Here is a 15,148-nt window from a genome sequence, read left to right as displayed (position 1 = left end):
TGTTTCCAGTCCACTCACCAACCCACTGTCCTGCACGACCTGGGTGGTCTCCCTCCTTCTGCCTTCCCCCAGGGTCCCCAGAGATGTAGTGGGAGCCAGCCTGGCAGAGGGCTGGGTGGTCTCAGGAGGTCCAGGCCTTCTGCTGGGACCTGGTGCCAGGCTGGCTTCACTGGGTGGTTTTCCAGGTGGAAGAGGCCAGGGGCCTCACCCACCAGCTCTGTTCCTTGGTGGCTGCTGGCTGGGACACTAGTGTGAACAGGATCTGAAGCAGCAGGAAAGGGCTGTGATGGACTGGCCATGTCTGCCACGGGCTCAGGAGGGCCATAGCGGCATGTCTGCCATCTTCTGGGCGGGTTGATCTCTTGAGTTCAGAGGTCAGGCCGCTCTCCTCCCTTGACTGGGCGAGGGCAGCCTCCTTAGAGGGGGTTCCTGGCACCCTCCCCGGGCCATAGCCTCCGGCTGGACCCCAGTCTCAGGGGCCCCCGGCAGCCAGATGCTCCTCCCCGACCCTGCAGGCAGCTCATGCACAGCAGCAACTTCAGCAGCAGTAACGGCAGCACTGAGGACCTCTTCCGGGACAGCATTGACTCCTGTGACAACGACATCACAGAGAAGGTGGGCCTGGGCGGGCCTTGATGCGTGCTTACTGCCTGGGGGTGGTAGGGGTGCTCCTGGCTGCTGCCTGGGAACTTGGGAGACACCCCCACCCAACGTGACTTTTGAGGGGAGGGTAATTAGATTTGTTTGCTTACCACCCCACCCAACATGACTTTGGGGGGGGATTAGATTTGTTTGTTTATTGATTTATGTTTGTTTCTTTAAGAGGCGGTTCTGGGGATTGAACCCAGGACCTTGTACGTGCTAAGCACATACTCTACCACTTAAGCTATACCCTCCCCACTATGAGTCTTCTTTGTACATGCTCACATGGGGATCCTGGCCATCAGCCTCACCTGTTAGTTTTCAACTCAGTGGACTTAAAGGTTTTCTTTGCCCCACCTCTGCCTCCCTGTGGTAGGTGAGCTTCCTGGAAAAAAAGGTGACAGAGCTGGAGAATGACAGCCTGACCAACGGGGACCTGAAGAGCAAGCTGAAGCAGGAGAACACGCAGCTGGTGCACAGGTCAGGCCGGCCTCGGCGGTGATGTGGGGCGGAGGGCTGGCCCTGTTGCTGAGCCCCCGGCAGAAGCCAGGGGAGGAACCTGCCTGTCCTTCTAGCTCTGAGGCTCTGGGATGCGTCAGCCCCTTGCTGCATGGCCCTGCCCGTGCCAGACCCCTGGGGACAGGTCTTTGGGAACAGGGAGACAGGTTGGAGCTTGACCTCAGCCCCCCAGGGCTGCAGCCCCAACACAGGTCAGAGGCAGGGGTTGGGATCCATTTCTGGTCTCTCTGTTCTGCAACAAGAGCCTGACCTCCCTTCCTGGGGAAAAGGGAGAGAGGGAGGCCGGTACAAGCCGGGGCTCACACCCGCCCCTAGTGGAAAGGGTCTGGGCACTACTGTGCCCTCCTTCTGATGGAGGCCCGCTGAGCGTGACTCTGATGAGGTGGTGCTGTGGAGTGTGGTGCATGCCTCACGGGATGGCATGAAACTTGGTAAACTGCTCCCCACCCAGTGTCTGGTCCTCAACCTTGTAGGGCCCAAAGACGGGCCCTTTTGTACGTCCCAGGTCAGCCTCATAGAGGGACTGTTGCCAGTGACATGTCCCCCAGACTGATGTACCAACTCGGCTGCCAGTAGTGGAGTTAGAACATCCACAGTGGGGCCTGGCCTTTCCCGGGTCTGGTATGCTCAGGGCCGCCAGCCGGGACATGTCCAGCTTTGGAGCCCAGGTGCCCAGTGAACTGAACTATTGATCAGAGGAGTATCAGCCAGGAAGGAATAAAGCAAAAAGAGGAAGTGAGGCCGGAGGGCTGCTTGATCTGGCTGTGGCGAGGCCGGCACTCCCTGTGTCTGCCTTGGGAGTGCCCCCTGCTCCCCTCCGAACCAGCTAACGGGACTGCCCCTCGGTGGCGTGCGTGGCTGGCACACCTCTCCTTAGATGCCACGGTGTCCCTCATCCCACAGACCTAACAGATACGCTGCCTGGGGTCTCGGGGTCCAGGGCTCCCTGTGGTCGCAGCCTGGGTTGGGGTGAGAAGACTCAGGACTCCGTGCCACTCTCCTCAGGGTGCACGAGCTGGAGGAGATGGTGAAGGATCAAGAGACCACTGCTGAGCAGGCCCTGGAGGAGGAGGCGCGGCGCCACCGCGAGGCCTACAGCAGGCTGGAGCGGGAGCGGGGCACGGAGATCGAGTTGCTCAACACCAGGTCGGCCCCTTGGGGAGGGTCTGACACCCTCCGCCCTCTGCCATGTCCTCGCACTCCTGGTCTCACCCTGTGGGCGCGCGCTGTCCCCATTACATAGATGGGAACACTGAGCGCGAGGGGAAGCCTCTGTTCTAACAGTTCTCCTTGTGATACCTGAACATATGGACGTGTTCTCTAGCAAGCAGGTAAAAGAGTGTTTGTGTTAGGTAAACCAGGGAACAACATGGGTCTATAAATAAGAGAATAAGTAGAAAAAAAAGTGTCTTATCCCAATTCCTGGGCTGGGTCTGATGTCCAGGCTTGGAGCGCCCCCTGCTGCTAGGTTCTCCCTGACCCTGAACACTAGGGCTTACTGACCCTGGGCCACAGGGGCCAAGATCAGTGGAAGAACAGGGCTTCTGAGCCTTGGATAAGGCTGCTGGAATCCGAGGCAGGCAGGGAGGGGAGGACTGACCTGGGAGTCTGGCTTGGTCACCCATTAGCTCCATGACTTTGGACATACTGTCACTTCCTGGGCCTTAGTATCCATCTGTCATCCCTTCCCATAGAGTGACCAGGATGCACATCAAAACACTGCACACCGGTGAGGGCTGTGTTGATGTCCCAGGGCTGCGCTCCCGCTGACCAGGCCGGGGTAGGCCCCTGGGCCTCTGGCAGAGGACGGCCATCCCCGCACTCCTCAGGCCCCCGGGGCCCCAGTCTCTGAGCTGAGAGCCTCCTGAGTCGGCCAGGCCCAAGCTGGGGTGGAAGGCAGGTGGGGAGGGGGCTTCCACCTCGTACCTCATGGCTGGCAGGCAAGCAGGTCAAGCGCCCAGAGGGAAACGGGCGGGCCAGGCCCGTGTGCAGCGGGGTGAGGGGACCTCCCCACTCCCCTGTGCCTGAGACCCGCTCTGCCCTCTCATGGACCGGGGGTTCATTTAAGTTTCTAGAAGCTGCTGTTTTGCATCTGTTCCTAGGGGCTGATGCCTTCATTAATCATCACTTCTCTGCCTGCTCTTGACAGCTGACTGAGCGGCTGGCCTGAGAGAGGTGGCTGGGAGGCGGGTGGTGGAAGAAGACCGTGGGAGTGCGGGCCTATGCGGGTTAGGGTGCTGTCTCCTAACCCTTGCCCAACTCCAGGGGCACTGTTCCTGTAGCTGCTGCTGGCAGTGCTCCCAGAGTCTGCAGTGTGCTGTGTCTCACGTCCTCCACCATCTCAAGTCCCCTGTGAGGTGGCCTCATCAGAGCAGGGTGCTGGGTCTGAATTCCTCTCAGGCCCTGGCCCAGGGGTCCCTCCTGGCAGTGGGGGCCGGGGAGCCCCCTCTCCGGGGTGGAGGAGGTGGGAGTCGGGAGGAGATGGCACTCTGCAAGAATCCCTGCCAGAATGGCCCCGGCCGTCCCAGTGTCAGGCCAACAGCCTGTCTCCACTGCTCACTTAACACCGATCTGGGTGCCCGGGTTCCGTCTTCTCAGGAAATCATGTTAAGACAATCCCTCGTGAACACTAACAGAGGTTATGATGGTCAGAACCACTGCCTGGGGGTGTCAGGCAGCTGCACCGAGCACTCAGAGGGAAGAGCTCTGAGCGAGATGCTGGAGGAGGACGGAAAACAAAGACAGCTGTTTGTTGCCTTTGGACTGTGGCTCCTCACAGGAGGGCCTTGCCCCGGACAGCCACGCACAGCCGCAGGATGACTCTCCATTTAGCAGAAAAATACCACCATCCCCATCTCCATGTCTGCAACGAATCTTATGTTCTTATTCACACATGAGTTTTCTTTTTATCCAAAAGTAATAATAACTCAGTGTCTTTACTATTTTGCCTTAGATGTCAGGAAGCTTAAAGTCAATATAGTATCACTTGGAACAACTATTCATATTCTCACTCTCTGTCTCTCTCCGCTGCTTCCAGGAAGCAGAGAATCGCTGCACATTGTCCGATCGTAAGACAGTCCTCACTTCTGACCTCCTTGTCTTTCTCCTGTCCCCAGGGTGCAGCAGTTAGAAGAAGAGAACACTGAGCTTAGAACGACAGTGACTCGACTCAAGTCACAAACAGAGAAACTGGATGAGGTAAGTGGTGGGGCCAGGCATCTCTCAGACTTGGTTCTTGAGCTGAATCCACAGAGAAGCCATGTTGGCCATCGGAGGCCTCTAGTTTCTAGTTTCTGAAATTCTAATAAAATTGCCTTAGCCAGAGAAAAGACAGCAAAATATGAACAATAATTTGTCTTTCCGTACTTCTGATTTTCCAAAATTTCTACAGAGGATATATTTCCTTATATTATGGGGGAAAATAAAAAAGAGAAGGAGGTTAGCTTCTGCTGGGGCTCTTGCCTTCTATTCAAGTCTGTCTGGCATCACTGAAGGACTTGAGGGTCCTGAGATTTTTCCAGCTGTCTCTGGAATCCTGGGGGATCAGGCTGTTTCTTTAAGCTGTGCCTCGGAGGCCTCTGTCCAGGGGGCTGGTCTGGTGGCCTGTTTGTTTAGGTGGCTGCCCAGACCCCCAGCAAAGCCCCCGGGGCACAGCAGGCCCCACTGGGACCTGTCCCCCAGCCCTGCTCTCCCCGGTCCAGGAGCGGCAGCGCATGTCTGACCGGCTGGAGGACACCAGCCTGCGGCTCAAGGATGAGATGGACCTGTACAAGCGCGTGATGGACAAGCTGAGGCAGAACCGCCTTGAGTTCCAGAAGGAGCGGGAGGCGACGCAGGAGGTGGGTCCCAGCCAGTGGGCACCAGGGCTCCCCCGGCGCCCTGGCTCCTGCCGACCAGCCTCTTTGCCATGCAGCTCATCGAGGACCTGCGGAAGGAGCTGGAGCACCTGCAGATGTACAAGCTGGACTGCGAGCGGCCAGGCAGGGGCCGCGGCTCGTCCTCCGGCCTGGGCGAGTTCAGTGCCCGGGCCCGAGAGGTGGAGCTGGAACACGAGATCAAGCGGCTCAAGCAGGTGGGCCCTGGGAGCCTCTGTCCCGCGGGATATGGCATCCAAGTCCCCGCCGGGTGGGCTTCCTGTGAGGGGCTGAGAGCTGTCGCTCCACCTTCCCCCACGGAACTGTCCGCTCCCCTCCACACCTCGGTTGCCGACTCACAGCTCAGGCAGGGCGAGTGGAAATCCCAGGGTCTCTCCTCTGAGTCCGTGAAGAGAAATAGACACAACTCTTCTGTCCTTGGCACGTGGGTAGAGAACGAGATGCCACCCAGCCACCATCTAGTGCCTCACTGTGTCGGGTCCTCCCAGGAGCAGACCAAGATTCCATTTCCAGTGGTTCCCAGAAATACTCCTATAATTGGAGACGGGTTAGGGATGGGGGGAGCGGGATCAGGAGGGGCAGTGACCAGCGAGAGCGTGATGGTGAGGGGAGCCCCGTGCTCAGAGACCCTGCAGTGCAAATTACACCTCCCTCCCAGCTGACTCCCAGAGGGAGGCTGAGGTGCTGGAGGTTCTGCTCCCACTGCAGTCCTAAGCCTCAGCCACGAGGGGGCGCCCAAGGTCCCAGGTGTGAGCAGTTAGGAGTCTTGAGGCAAAAAAGCTAGAGCTGAGGGCTGGTGAAGAGGGTCTGGGCACAGCAGTACCTGGCCGGCTGGGAGCGAGGGTGCCCCTGGAAAGAACCCCCAAGAGCAGGGGTCCTGAGCCTGGCTGCAGGAGGAACCAAGGAGATGAGTTGACCTACTGGCCTGGAGACCCAAGCATCACTTCTCAACATGGGGAAGGAGCCACTGTGGGCTACATCCCCCCGACCCGCTCCTGTGTGGAGACTTGACTCCCAGAGCAGGGCTGTAATACTTCCTCAGCCTCACAACACCCCAGCCCCTGGCCCTCCCCGCCATGTGTGGCACAGGCCACATCATCTGTGGGTGTCCTGAACTGGCTGTGACGCCCAAGGGAAGGAGGAGAGGGTACTCGTGGGAGGCAGGAGACAGCGGCTGCAGAGAAGTGGGTTCCAGGGGGTTCTGGACGCTCCCGGGAGTTGATGTTGCTCTGTCCTCCTCCACAGGAGAATCACAAACTGCGAGATCAGAATGATGACTTGAACGGGCAGATCTTGAGCCTCAGCCTCTACGAGGCAAAGAACCTCTTTGCCACCCAGACCAAAGCCCAGTCTCTGGCTGCGGAGATTGACACGGCCTCTCGCGATGAGGTAACGTGCCCACCCGCTCTCGCCTTGGAGCCTGGCCCCTTGTCTGTGAGTCCTGCCCCATCCCACCTGCCCCGATGACAAGCCCCAGGCTGGCCAGAGGGACGGGGCAGAGCAGGGAGGGCAGGAGGCTGCAGGCCAAGCTAAGTCAGCTCTGATTTCCAGGACATGCTGGGAAGAGCAGGGGCTTGATGAGGCTCAGCTCTGCCCAGAGCCTGCCGAAATGGCTGGTTAATTTCACCAGGGGAATAATCCAGGGGAGGCAGGAGGGGAAGGACCCTAGTGTTACTTGGGCACCTGCTTGCAGTATGTCCTCACTTAATCTTCTGACGACTTGGAGGCTTTCTGCACATGTCTGCATCACAGGTCGAGAAACTAGGACACAAGATCACCCAGTTTATGGAGAGAAAAGGACCCAGATCTCTAGCATCAAAGCCCACTCTTGGGCTATGGTTTTGAAAGGTCAGGTCTCTGAAATACCCTGGTTACATTGCTACATGAATCGTAAGAGGCAGTGAGCCCCTTACCCTGAGCTTGGACACAGAGCTAAGAGCTGGCCCCTGGCCACAAGGAGCCCCCACGTGAGCCAGGCACCAGCCTCCAGCCCATGGACGGAGGTGGCATTTCTGTTACAGCCTACAAGACTCAGAGAATTGTTGGGGGGTGTGGCCCAGGCATTTACATATCTGACACTCCTTGGGGGTGACATCTTAGACTCATGCCCAGCTCTGAGTGCTGAGGTTGGTCTTGGGGCTGCCTTGCCCAGGGTCTCCTGAGCCCTTCTGTCATCGACTGCCGGCTCACTGCACGCCCGGGAATCTGGGCTCCGCCTGCGCCCAGCCCAGTCTCGGCCCTGACCTGTCTCTTGTTCCCTTCAGCTCATGGAAGCCCTAAAGGAGCAGGAAGAGATCAACTTCCGGCTGAGGCAGTACATGGACAAGATTATCCTTGCCATCCTGGACCACAACCCCTCCATCCTTGAGATCAAACACTGAGGCGAGGGGGCTGGCTGCAGAGCGGCCTCGGGACCCCTGGACCCTGGGATTCAGGAGCAGACCCCGCATCAGGATGCGGCCCGGGTCGGGCCTCACACACACACTGTAAATGTGTCTCTGGCCACCGTGTAACGTGTACTGGTGTGTCTGTGGGGAGGCCGTGCGTACAGCACAGGGTGCGCGTGCAGTTAGCTGTCCACGCACTTTGTGGTCCCTTTGCGAGGGGCAGAGGGTCGGCTCTCAGGAGTTACTGTAATAACGAGAACTGGAAGCTTGTGTTTCAGATACTGGATAAAATGATTCTACCTCTGGGGACAAGGATTAAAAAGTACTCGGTGAGATGGGCTCTTTCTCCCCATCCCTACTCCCCGCTGCAAATGGGAGCAAGATTAAGATCTTTCACAGGCATTCGACAGCCTCTTTGGCTGTCTTTCAAGCCCAGGCAGCTGCGCTCAGAGAGGAGGGAGGGGTGTGTGTGGCCCTTCCGAGCCCCTCCCCTGCTGGCAGCCTGTGTGATGCTCATGCACCGGGCGGGCGTGCAAAGGACTCAGGCTTGCAGAGGGGCTACAGGGGGGCGCTCTTCATTCTGAGAGTTCTTGGCACTTTTAGGGTTCTCTGTAAACTTCCCCATCCCTGCTTACCCTTTCTTTGTTTTTAAGACAGTGAAAAATAAGCAGCCTTCACTTGGGTGTGCATGAAGGATTAAAAGGCAGGGGAAGGGGGCTGGGGGATGGGGGTGTCTAAGGCACATGCTGGCATTGGGCAACCAAAGACGTGATTTTCGGGGAGGAGTGTGCTCACAGCCCTGTCAGCATCCTTCCCCGTGGCCGCATTCTAAGAGAGCAGCTCGGAGGGAGCGGTCCCTGCTTACCTGCCTCTGTTCTCCACACGGCCTGCTGATGGCCTTGGGTTTACAATCTAAGCTGAGGCCCCCTGCGTTCCGGCCTCTAGAAACACTCCTGTATCCGGTTCTTGGCCGGGGAACAAATGCCGTGCTGGTGGGAGACACAGCTGGGGAGGTGGCAGGGAACTCTTTGTCTCCATCCTGGTGACACGTGGTGGAAATTCACCCTCTGGATCTTCCATGGGCTCTTGTTTCAGGCGGCTGGGACTAGATCTGGTACTTTCCCTTCAGTTTCCCAGTTTGTCTCAATTCTGTGCGGCTTGGGATTCGTTTCCTTTATCAGATACATAAGAACGTGTATGGTCTTATTCCCCAGCCCTGCAGTTGCTGGTTTTCTTCAGCATTTCCAGTGGGAAAAGGAGAGTTGGGGCATGTCGGGGAGAGGTGTATGCAGAGGAGAGAGGGCAGGAGGGGGAGAAGAGGGGACGTGGGGACACAGGCAAGTCCCCGCTCACAGAGCAGGGCTGTGGCCAGGACTGATGTCCATTCCACCCAGTCAGCTTCGGCTTTCGTTGCATTTCCTGATTCTTTCTAAGCATACGCATGGGATTGGTTTCCTGCGGCAAATAATGGGGCTGCGTTGGTCTGATGTAGGACTTTGGGGCCACCCACAGCAGGAAGATGGGAGGCAGGGGTTGGTCTCCTTGGGCCCCTCGAGGATCTGAGAAGCAGCAACAGTGGAAAGAGGGTGGGTCTCTTGAGAATTTGCTAAGAGGAAGGAATGGCAGGAATTAAAGGACAGGAAAGAAGATGAGTCATGACGTGGCTTTGGTCTGGGTTTTGTATCGGAAGGAGTCCTGCGGAGAGGCCAGCCAGACCCGGGTCCTGGTCCAGGGGACCCTGCCCCAGGGGTGAGCATTTCATGTGTAACACCTGACATGCTCTTTAGCTGCATTGATGGGGTTCCGGGGAAGCCCGCGGAGGCTGAGTTCCTGGAGTGACCACATGGGAAGGCATTTCCGCCATGGGGAAAGGGGGTGGGAAAAGCTGTCGGCCTGCAGGGGGCGCCACAGAAACGGACTCCCTCAGGAAGCCCTGAGCCTGAAAGGCCCTAGGGACCTGGTGTGGTGCGGGGGTCTCTGGAAGGAGCTGACTTTAAAGTGAGACTGAATTCCATTTAACACACAGCCCAAGTTAAATCCAACCTTCCTTCAGCCAGAACACATCAAATTGGCTTTTTAAGATCAGGTAGCTTTTTTAAATGCTCTTTCCTGTTTGAAAGCTAGCCTGGGGTGGGGGTGGGGCAGATGGCCCAGGGGTCCCAGCCCCACAGCCCCTGGGTGGGCTCTGTCTAGAGCTGTCCTAACTCTGGGTGCAGGCGGGGCTGACCCTGCTCCCCTGCATTTTCTCCTTTGCAGGTTGAGAGGGCTCAGTGGTGGGGCTGTGAGACAGTGCAGGGATGCTCAGTTCAATTTGAATTTCAGGTAAGCAACAGATAATTTTTAGTAAAATGTTCCCTGCAATACTTGGGACATATTTAAAATGGAGAAGTTCTTAAAATTCTGATAACTGGGCCCAGCTCCCAGAGGTTCTGATTTCATTGGTCTGCGGCGTGGTCCAGGCCTGAGACTGTTTAAAGAATCCCCCGGGTGGTTGTAATTTAACTGGGTGTCCTCTGTAGGTTGGGTGTTTGCTAAACCTGGTAATTCCACCAAGTAGGGGTTAGCAGTAACTTGTCTCAAGTTTAGAGGCTTTGGGGGCGGGAGTATGGGGAGGGGGTTCAGCAGATTCACATTTTACGGGACTCTGAGGTATCCTTGTATTTAATTAGAAGCCGAACAGAATTTGTTGAGCCCGAGAGTGAGCATTAGATACACCATCTAACTAAAAAGGAAGCACTTTCTGGTTTATCTAGGGCCGTATTCTGTGGGACAGTATAAGAAATGAAGTTCTAGTAAAAAAGAAAATTTGTTTAACTTTGAATTGGTCAGGGTTAGACAAGTTATTTTAAATTTGTAGATTCTTTGAGAATTGTCAGAGGGAAATTATCCTTTATCTACAGCCGTTCTGACCTATGGAAAACACAAAGCTTGACAATTTCCCAGAGTGCTTGAGCCTGAAACTGGTTCTCAACATGGGCTGTGCATTGGAATCACCTGAGGAGAATTTTAACGTTCTGCTGATTGGGCTGACCGCTCCCCGCCCTCCCCCCGCCCCGGAATTCAGATTTAATTGGTGTGGGTGAGGCCCGGGCACTGAAGTGTTCAAAGAGCTCCCCAGGTGAAGGTACTGTGCAGCCCAGCTGAGACTCCTGTCCTGGGAGGTTGCTGGCCAGAAGCAGAGAAAATGGGTGGACAGGCTATTGGGCTTGTTAACCCAGGTGCTGGGGAACAGGGAGTTCTCTTGCTGGTGTATTGATGTCTGATGGTGAGAAGTTAGCAGACCCCCTCCCCCAGGATGGGAGGCCAGGTACCTTCAGGAGCAGGTGGATCCAGCTGCCCAGCAGCCTGAGAGTTAGTAAACTTGAGTGGGTAAGTCTCTGCCTGTTGCTGGTGGAGTCAGCGGGTGGCATGTGTAGGGATGTATCCAGAGTGGGGGGAGGACAGAGTTTGGAGGGGTGCTGGAAGCAGCCTCAGGAACAGCTGCTGCCTCCTGTTCCAGCAGAGCCCAGTGGGATTCCCGCCTTGTGGGGTTTGCTCTGATCTGTTTTCAGGCTGGACGAATGAGGCTCACCTCAGCCCCTCCCCTGTTATTCACCAGTCCAGCATCCCTGCCCAGCCCTGGGGGCTTGAGTCGCTGGTCTGCTAGATTCCTGGCCCAGCTAGGTCCTGGTGGTCAGGACGGCTCTTTTGTTCCAGTGAGGGACTTAATAACCTGCACAGGCATACAGGGGCCATTGGGGCCTGGTGGACGAGGGAGAAGTGAAGCCCTCTTTCTGTGCTCTGTGGGTAGGTGTGTTTAGCACATTAGCAAATTTAAACCCAAAAGCTAACTAGATGCGATCAGAACAGGGGAATATTGGGTGGTTACTGTGCCAAGGAAATGACTTTGTTCACCTGGCAGATCCACAGCGACTCTTTTAAGGAGCTGAGGTGGGTTTTAGATCAAGGAGAGGGGCCATTCAGGATTCCAGCGCTGTTGCCCCCCCTGGCCTTTCCTCCTCTGGGATGAGGACAGCCCCTCTGGGACGCTGCTCCAGGTTGGGGAGGGGCCGCGCCCTCCTGGGTGACTGTGAGCAAGTCCCTTTCCTCAGCTGACCTCAGGGCCCCCCAGGCCCTGCCACCCTGCCCTGAGTGCGCGCATGCTCAGGAGGGAGCAGGAGTGGCCAGAACAGTGGGGCTGCCTGCCCGCCCTTCAGCCTCACTCCACCTCCCCGGGAAAAGAGGCTGCTTTCTAGAAAGATCTGTTTCTAAAAGTGTGGACCCTGCAGAGAGTGATGCCACGTGGCACTGGTGCTCCGACCCTGTAGGCTCCTTCCCGCTGTGACTGTAATGGAGTGGGGTGGGGGTGGGGCATCTGCCCCCAGCCACCAGCAGCAGGGTGGCTGGAGCGGCATCCCAGGGCCGCCCCTGCAGGACCTAAGTGCTGCTGTCTGGGGGGACTTGGGAGGTGTGCCTCCCCCGGGCCCCCTGCTTTGCTGTGCTGCGCCGGCCGTGTTTTGTCTGCATGGTTTGGGGTCACTGTCCTTGTGCCTTCTCTGCCCTGTCACCACTGTACAGGATTTTCCGCGTTGCCACTGCCCCCTTTTCTATGTCCTCTCGTTTACCCTGGCCCTTCCCGCGCCCTGTAAAGTGTACATAGCGCCTCCCCTACATGGTGTCCGCGGGCCGCCACCCCACGAGGCCGGCTCCCTGCACGCGCATCCCAGTCCCTGGGCTCCGGCTCCGCTTCCCTCCACCTACTCAGCCGCTCAGACCTGGAAACGGGATAGAATTCTTTATTATGGTCTTCAGCTCGGGGGGCGTGGGCCCACTTAGCCCGTCCTCCGGCCTGCCGCTGTTTAGAAGCCCCACACCCCCCACAAGGCCAGCTTTGTGCAAGCAGCTTCTCCCCCCCCCCCCACCCTTTCCCTGCATCGGTGTCAGTGTCTGTAGGTGGCAGAGCACACCTGTCGAGCCTGGACGTCAGCCTGGCAGGGGTGTCAGGGTGTCTCGGGTCTGCAGCCACTCAGTGAGCCCCTTGGAGGATGCACCTCCGGCCCCCGGAAGAAGCTCCTGCTGTGTGGCTCCCCGTGCTTGGCCCTGGGCCTGGGTTCAGGGCCACCGCCGTCTGGTGTCTTAACAGCGTCAGACCCCAAACAAGCAGAAGGAAGGGGCTTCTGGCTGCGTCCCCTGCCGCTCATTAACAGCTGCCGAGCTCTTCCTCGTCTGCCGAAGGTGCTCAGACCGGGTGCCATTAGATCCCTGATGATGTCAGGACCGCTCTGGGACCATGCGCGGCTGAGGACCTGCAGTCCCCACTTCCCTGGCTGGGTTTCCAGGGCCCAGGTGCAATGAGCTGCACGTGGGGGCTCATGCCCAAGGGTTTGTCGGGCGGCTCTGATGGCCCGAGGGATTCAATCCACTTGAGTCTTTCGCCCTCCGCGGGAGCCTCCATCCAGAAGCAGGTCTAGCTTTGGGGCTGGGGCGAGACCTCTACCTCCAGGCCCCTGGGTGGGGAGAGTGGGGTGAGGCTCCAGGGCTGTGTCCCAGGGCCCTGAGCTCTCCGCCGTCAGCCTGCTTCTAGCCAAATAGGAGCAAGCTCTCAGAGGCAGGCTCCCTCGGGAACTTTAATGTACAGACCAAGGTGTAAATAAACACTCTGCTCCTCTTGCCTGACTTGACGGTGTTTCTGTGGGGAGAGAGGGAGGGTGTGAGGCCTGGTGCCAGAACTCCTGGGGACAGACAGTCTCCCTGGGTCACAGGCCATGCCCTCTACCCCAGCCTGGTCTCACACCAAACTGCTGGCATGGATCCTGCCAAGCGCTAGGGATGCTCCAGGTTGATGGCCCAGACGCCCAGGTTCCTGCCCTCTCCTTGCCTGCTCCTTATGGGATTCCAGGTGTCAACAGGGTTCACAGGCCAAGCAGCTGGAGACGACTTGGCCTTCTTTGTTGGCCCAGACCCTCCACCCTGCTACACAGGCCCTGGTGGCCTGGGTCTGCCCCGGTGGGCCAGTGGTTCCCCATTCATTGGATTCACACGGCCGCCTGGGCTCACGGCAAAGTCATCTTCCAACACAGGGAGCTGTAGGTTCTGGACCTTTACTCCCTCCATCCTCCTAACGTGCCTTTCCCTCCCCAGTGAGGGTTGCCAGATTCTGAAGTCAAGATACAGAATACCTAGTTAAATTTGAATTTCAGATAAATAATTTTTCAGTTTAAGTATGTCCCAGGCAATACCAAGTTACTTGTCATATATCTGAAATTCAAATTTAACAGTGGGTCCTGTGTTTTATCTCATTCCCACCTCCTGCCAGGGTCCCTCTGCTGCCAGTCAGGGGTCTCCAGTTCCTGAGCACCGGCCTTACACCCCAGTTTCAGGAACAGCTTCCTTCTTCGTTTGCCGCTACTTTTTTGGAGACTGGTTCTGCCTTCCCTGCGCCAGCCCTCCAGAAGCACCTGCTGGCTTTTCAGGGGCAATAGCCTCCTTGCACCCTGCCTTGGGGTGTGTGTTGAGTTCTGAAGTCCTGAAAAGGACTTGACATGGAGGCGAATTCCCTGTTGTCAAGGAAGCGCAGGAGAGTGCAATGGCATCTCGGGGACCAGGGTGGGGACAGGAGCGTCACTGAGAGCCCCAGTATTAAACTTCCAGTTTGCTTATGTTTCACAATAAGCATTTTCTAAGCACCAACTCTGTGCAGGGAAAGATTCCTGGACTTGAAATCAGACCTCCACTCCATGACTTCCATGTAACCAAGCAAGTCACCTCTCGGAGTTTCAGTTGCCTTGTCTGTCAAGCAAGGGAAGTAACAGTTCCTACCCTCAGACCTGTGACGAGGAGTAACTGGTAGCATCTGTCAGCTCACCAGATGGGGCTCCAGTAAGTGTTGCAGAATCAGAGTCTGGATTTCGGGAGGCAAGTCTCGTCTTCCCCCAAAGACTCCTTGTCAGTGTCTCCTCTGTGATACGAGTTTTCTAGGGCAGCTGTGAAAATATACCACAAGCTGGGTGGCAGGGGTGGGGCGGGGCTTAAAACAACAGAAATTTACTCTCTCAGAGTTCTGGAGGCCAGAAGCCCGGAATCAAGGCATCAACAAGGTTAGTTCCTTCTGGAGGCTCCGAGGGAGCATCTGGTCCATGTGTGGTTGCCTGCAGTCCTTGGTGTTCCTTGGCTCGTGGCTGCAGACCTCCAGTCTCTGCCTTCGTCGTCACATGGCCATCTTCCGTCTATGCATCTCTGTGTCCATCTGTGCTCCTCTTATAAGGACACCAGACATTGGATTAGGGCCACCCTACTCCAGTGTGACCTCATCTTAATTTGATTACAGCTGCAGTCACCCTGTTTCCAGATAAGGCTGCGTTCACAGCTACCGGGGCTTAGGATTTCAACGTATCTCTTTGGGGGGACATAATTCAACTCAGTTTACTCTTCTGAAGAGAGGTGGGAGCCAGCACTGCTGTGTGTGCTCTCTGCACAGGTGGTTCCCCTCCCGCCAGTTTTGGATAACATTTCCTCACCGTCTTTTTATTACAGACAACAACATTGTCCCTATGCCCCCTAGAGGTCACTGTTCCTCCAAAGGTGTTCCATTATTGGATCCGACCAACTCACCCTGGGCCCTCAAATGTAGGGCCTTTTAGTCATCTGGGCCCAGGACAAAGTCTGCCAAAGGGTCAAAAATATCTGGACGCAAAATCACTCAACCAACAGACTTACTCTACTGGCAACACTGTGTGTGGTAAGCTC

At 56.9% G+C, this 15,148-nt stretch overlaps 1 protein-coding gene across 3 annotated transcripts in view; it reads left to right on the top strand.

Annotated features, from left to right (window-relative positions):
• Positions 1 to 13,078, top strand: part of RAB11FIP4 (RAB11 family interacting protein 4) — a 106,798-nt gene extending 93,720 nt beyond the window's left edge. For 2 of the 3 annotated variants that reach the window (XM_074343079.1, XM_074343081.1), the window contains 8 exons: positions 516 to 615; positions 1,019 to 1,122; positions 2,167 to 2,307; positions 4,278 to 4,359; positions 4,863 to 5,000; positions 5,075 to 5,233; positions 6,282 to 6,470; positions 7,301 to 13,078. In XM_074343079.1, coding sequence (XP_074199180.1) covers positions 516 to 615; positions 1,019 to 1,122; positions 2,167 to 2,307; positions 4,278 to 4,359; positions 4,863 to 5,000; positions 5,075 to 5,233; positions 6,282 to 6,470; positions 7,301 to 7,417 — 1,030 coding nt within the window. In that variant the 3' untranslated portion in view covers positions 7,418 to 13,078. The remainder of the gene's footprint in view (positions 1 to 515; positions 616 to 1,018; positions 1,123 to 2,166; positions 2,308 to 4,277; positions 4,360 to 4,862; positions 5,001 to 5,074; positions 5,234 to 6,281; positions 6,471 to 7,300) is intronic. The other variant, XM_074343080.1, reaches the window with a different exon arrangement.
• Positions 13,079 to 15,148: the final 2,070 nt, after the last annotated feature.

Source organism: Camelus bactrianus, chromosome 16, assembly GCF_048773025.1.
Source record: "Camelus bactrianus isolate YW-2024 breed Bactrian camel chromosome 16, ASM4877302v1, whole genome shotgun sequence".
NCBI classification, from domain to species: Eukaryota; Metazoa; Chordata; class Mammalia; order Artiodactyla; family Camelidae; genus Camelus; species Camelus bactrianus.
The sequence above is the reverse complement of the archived record's forward strand: the minus strand, read 5'-3'. Positions and strand labels throughout refer to the sequence as shown.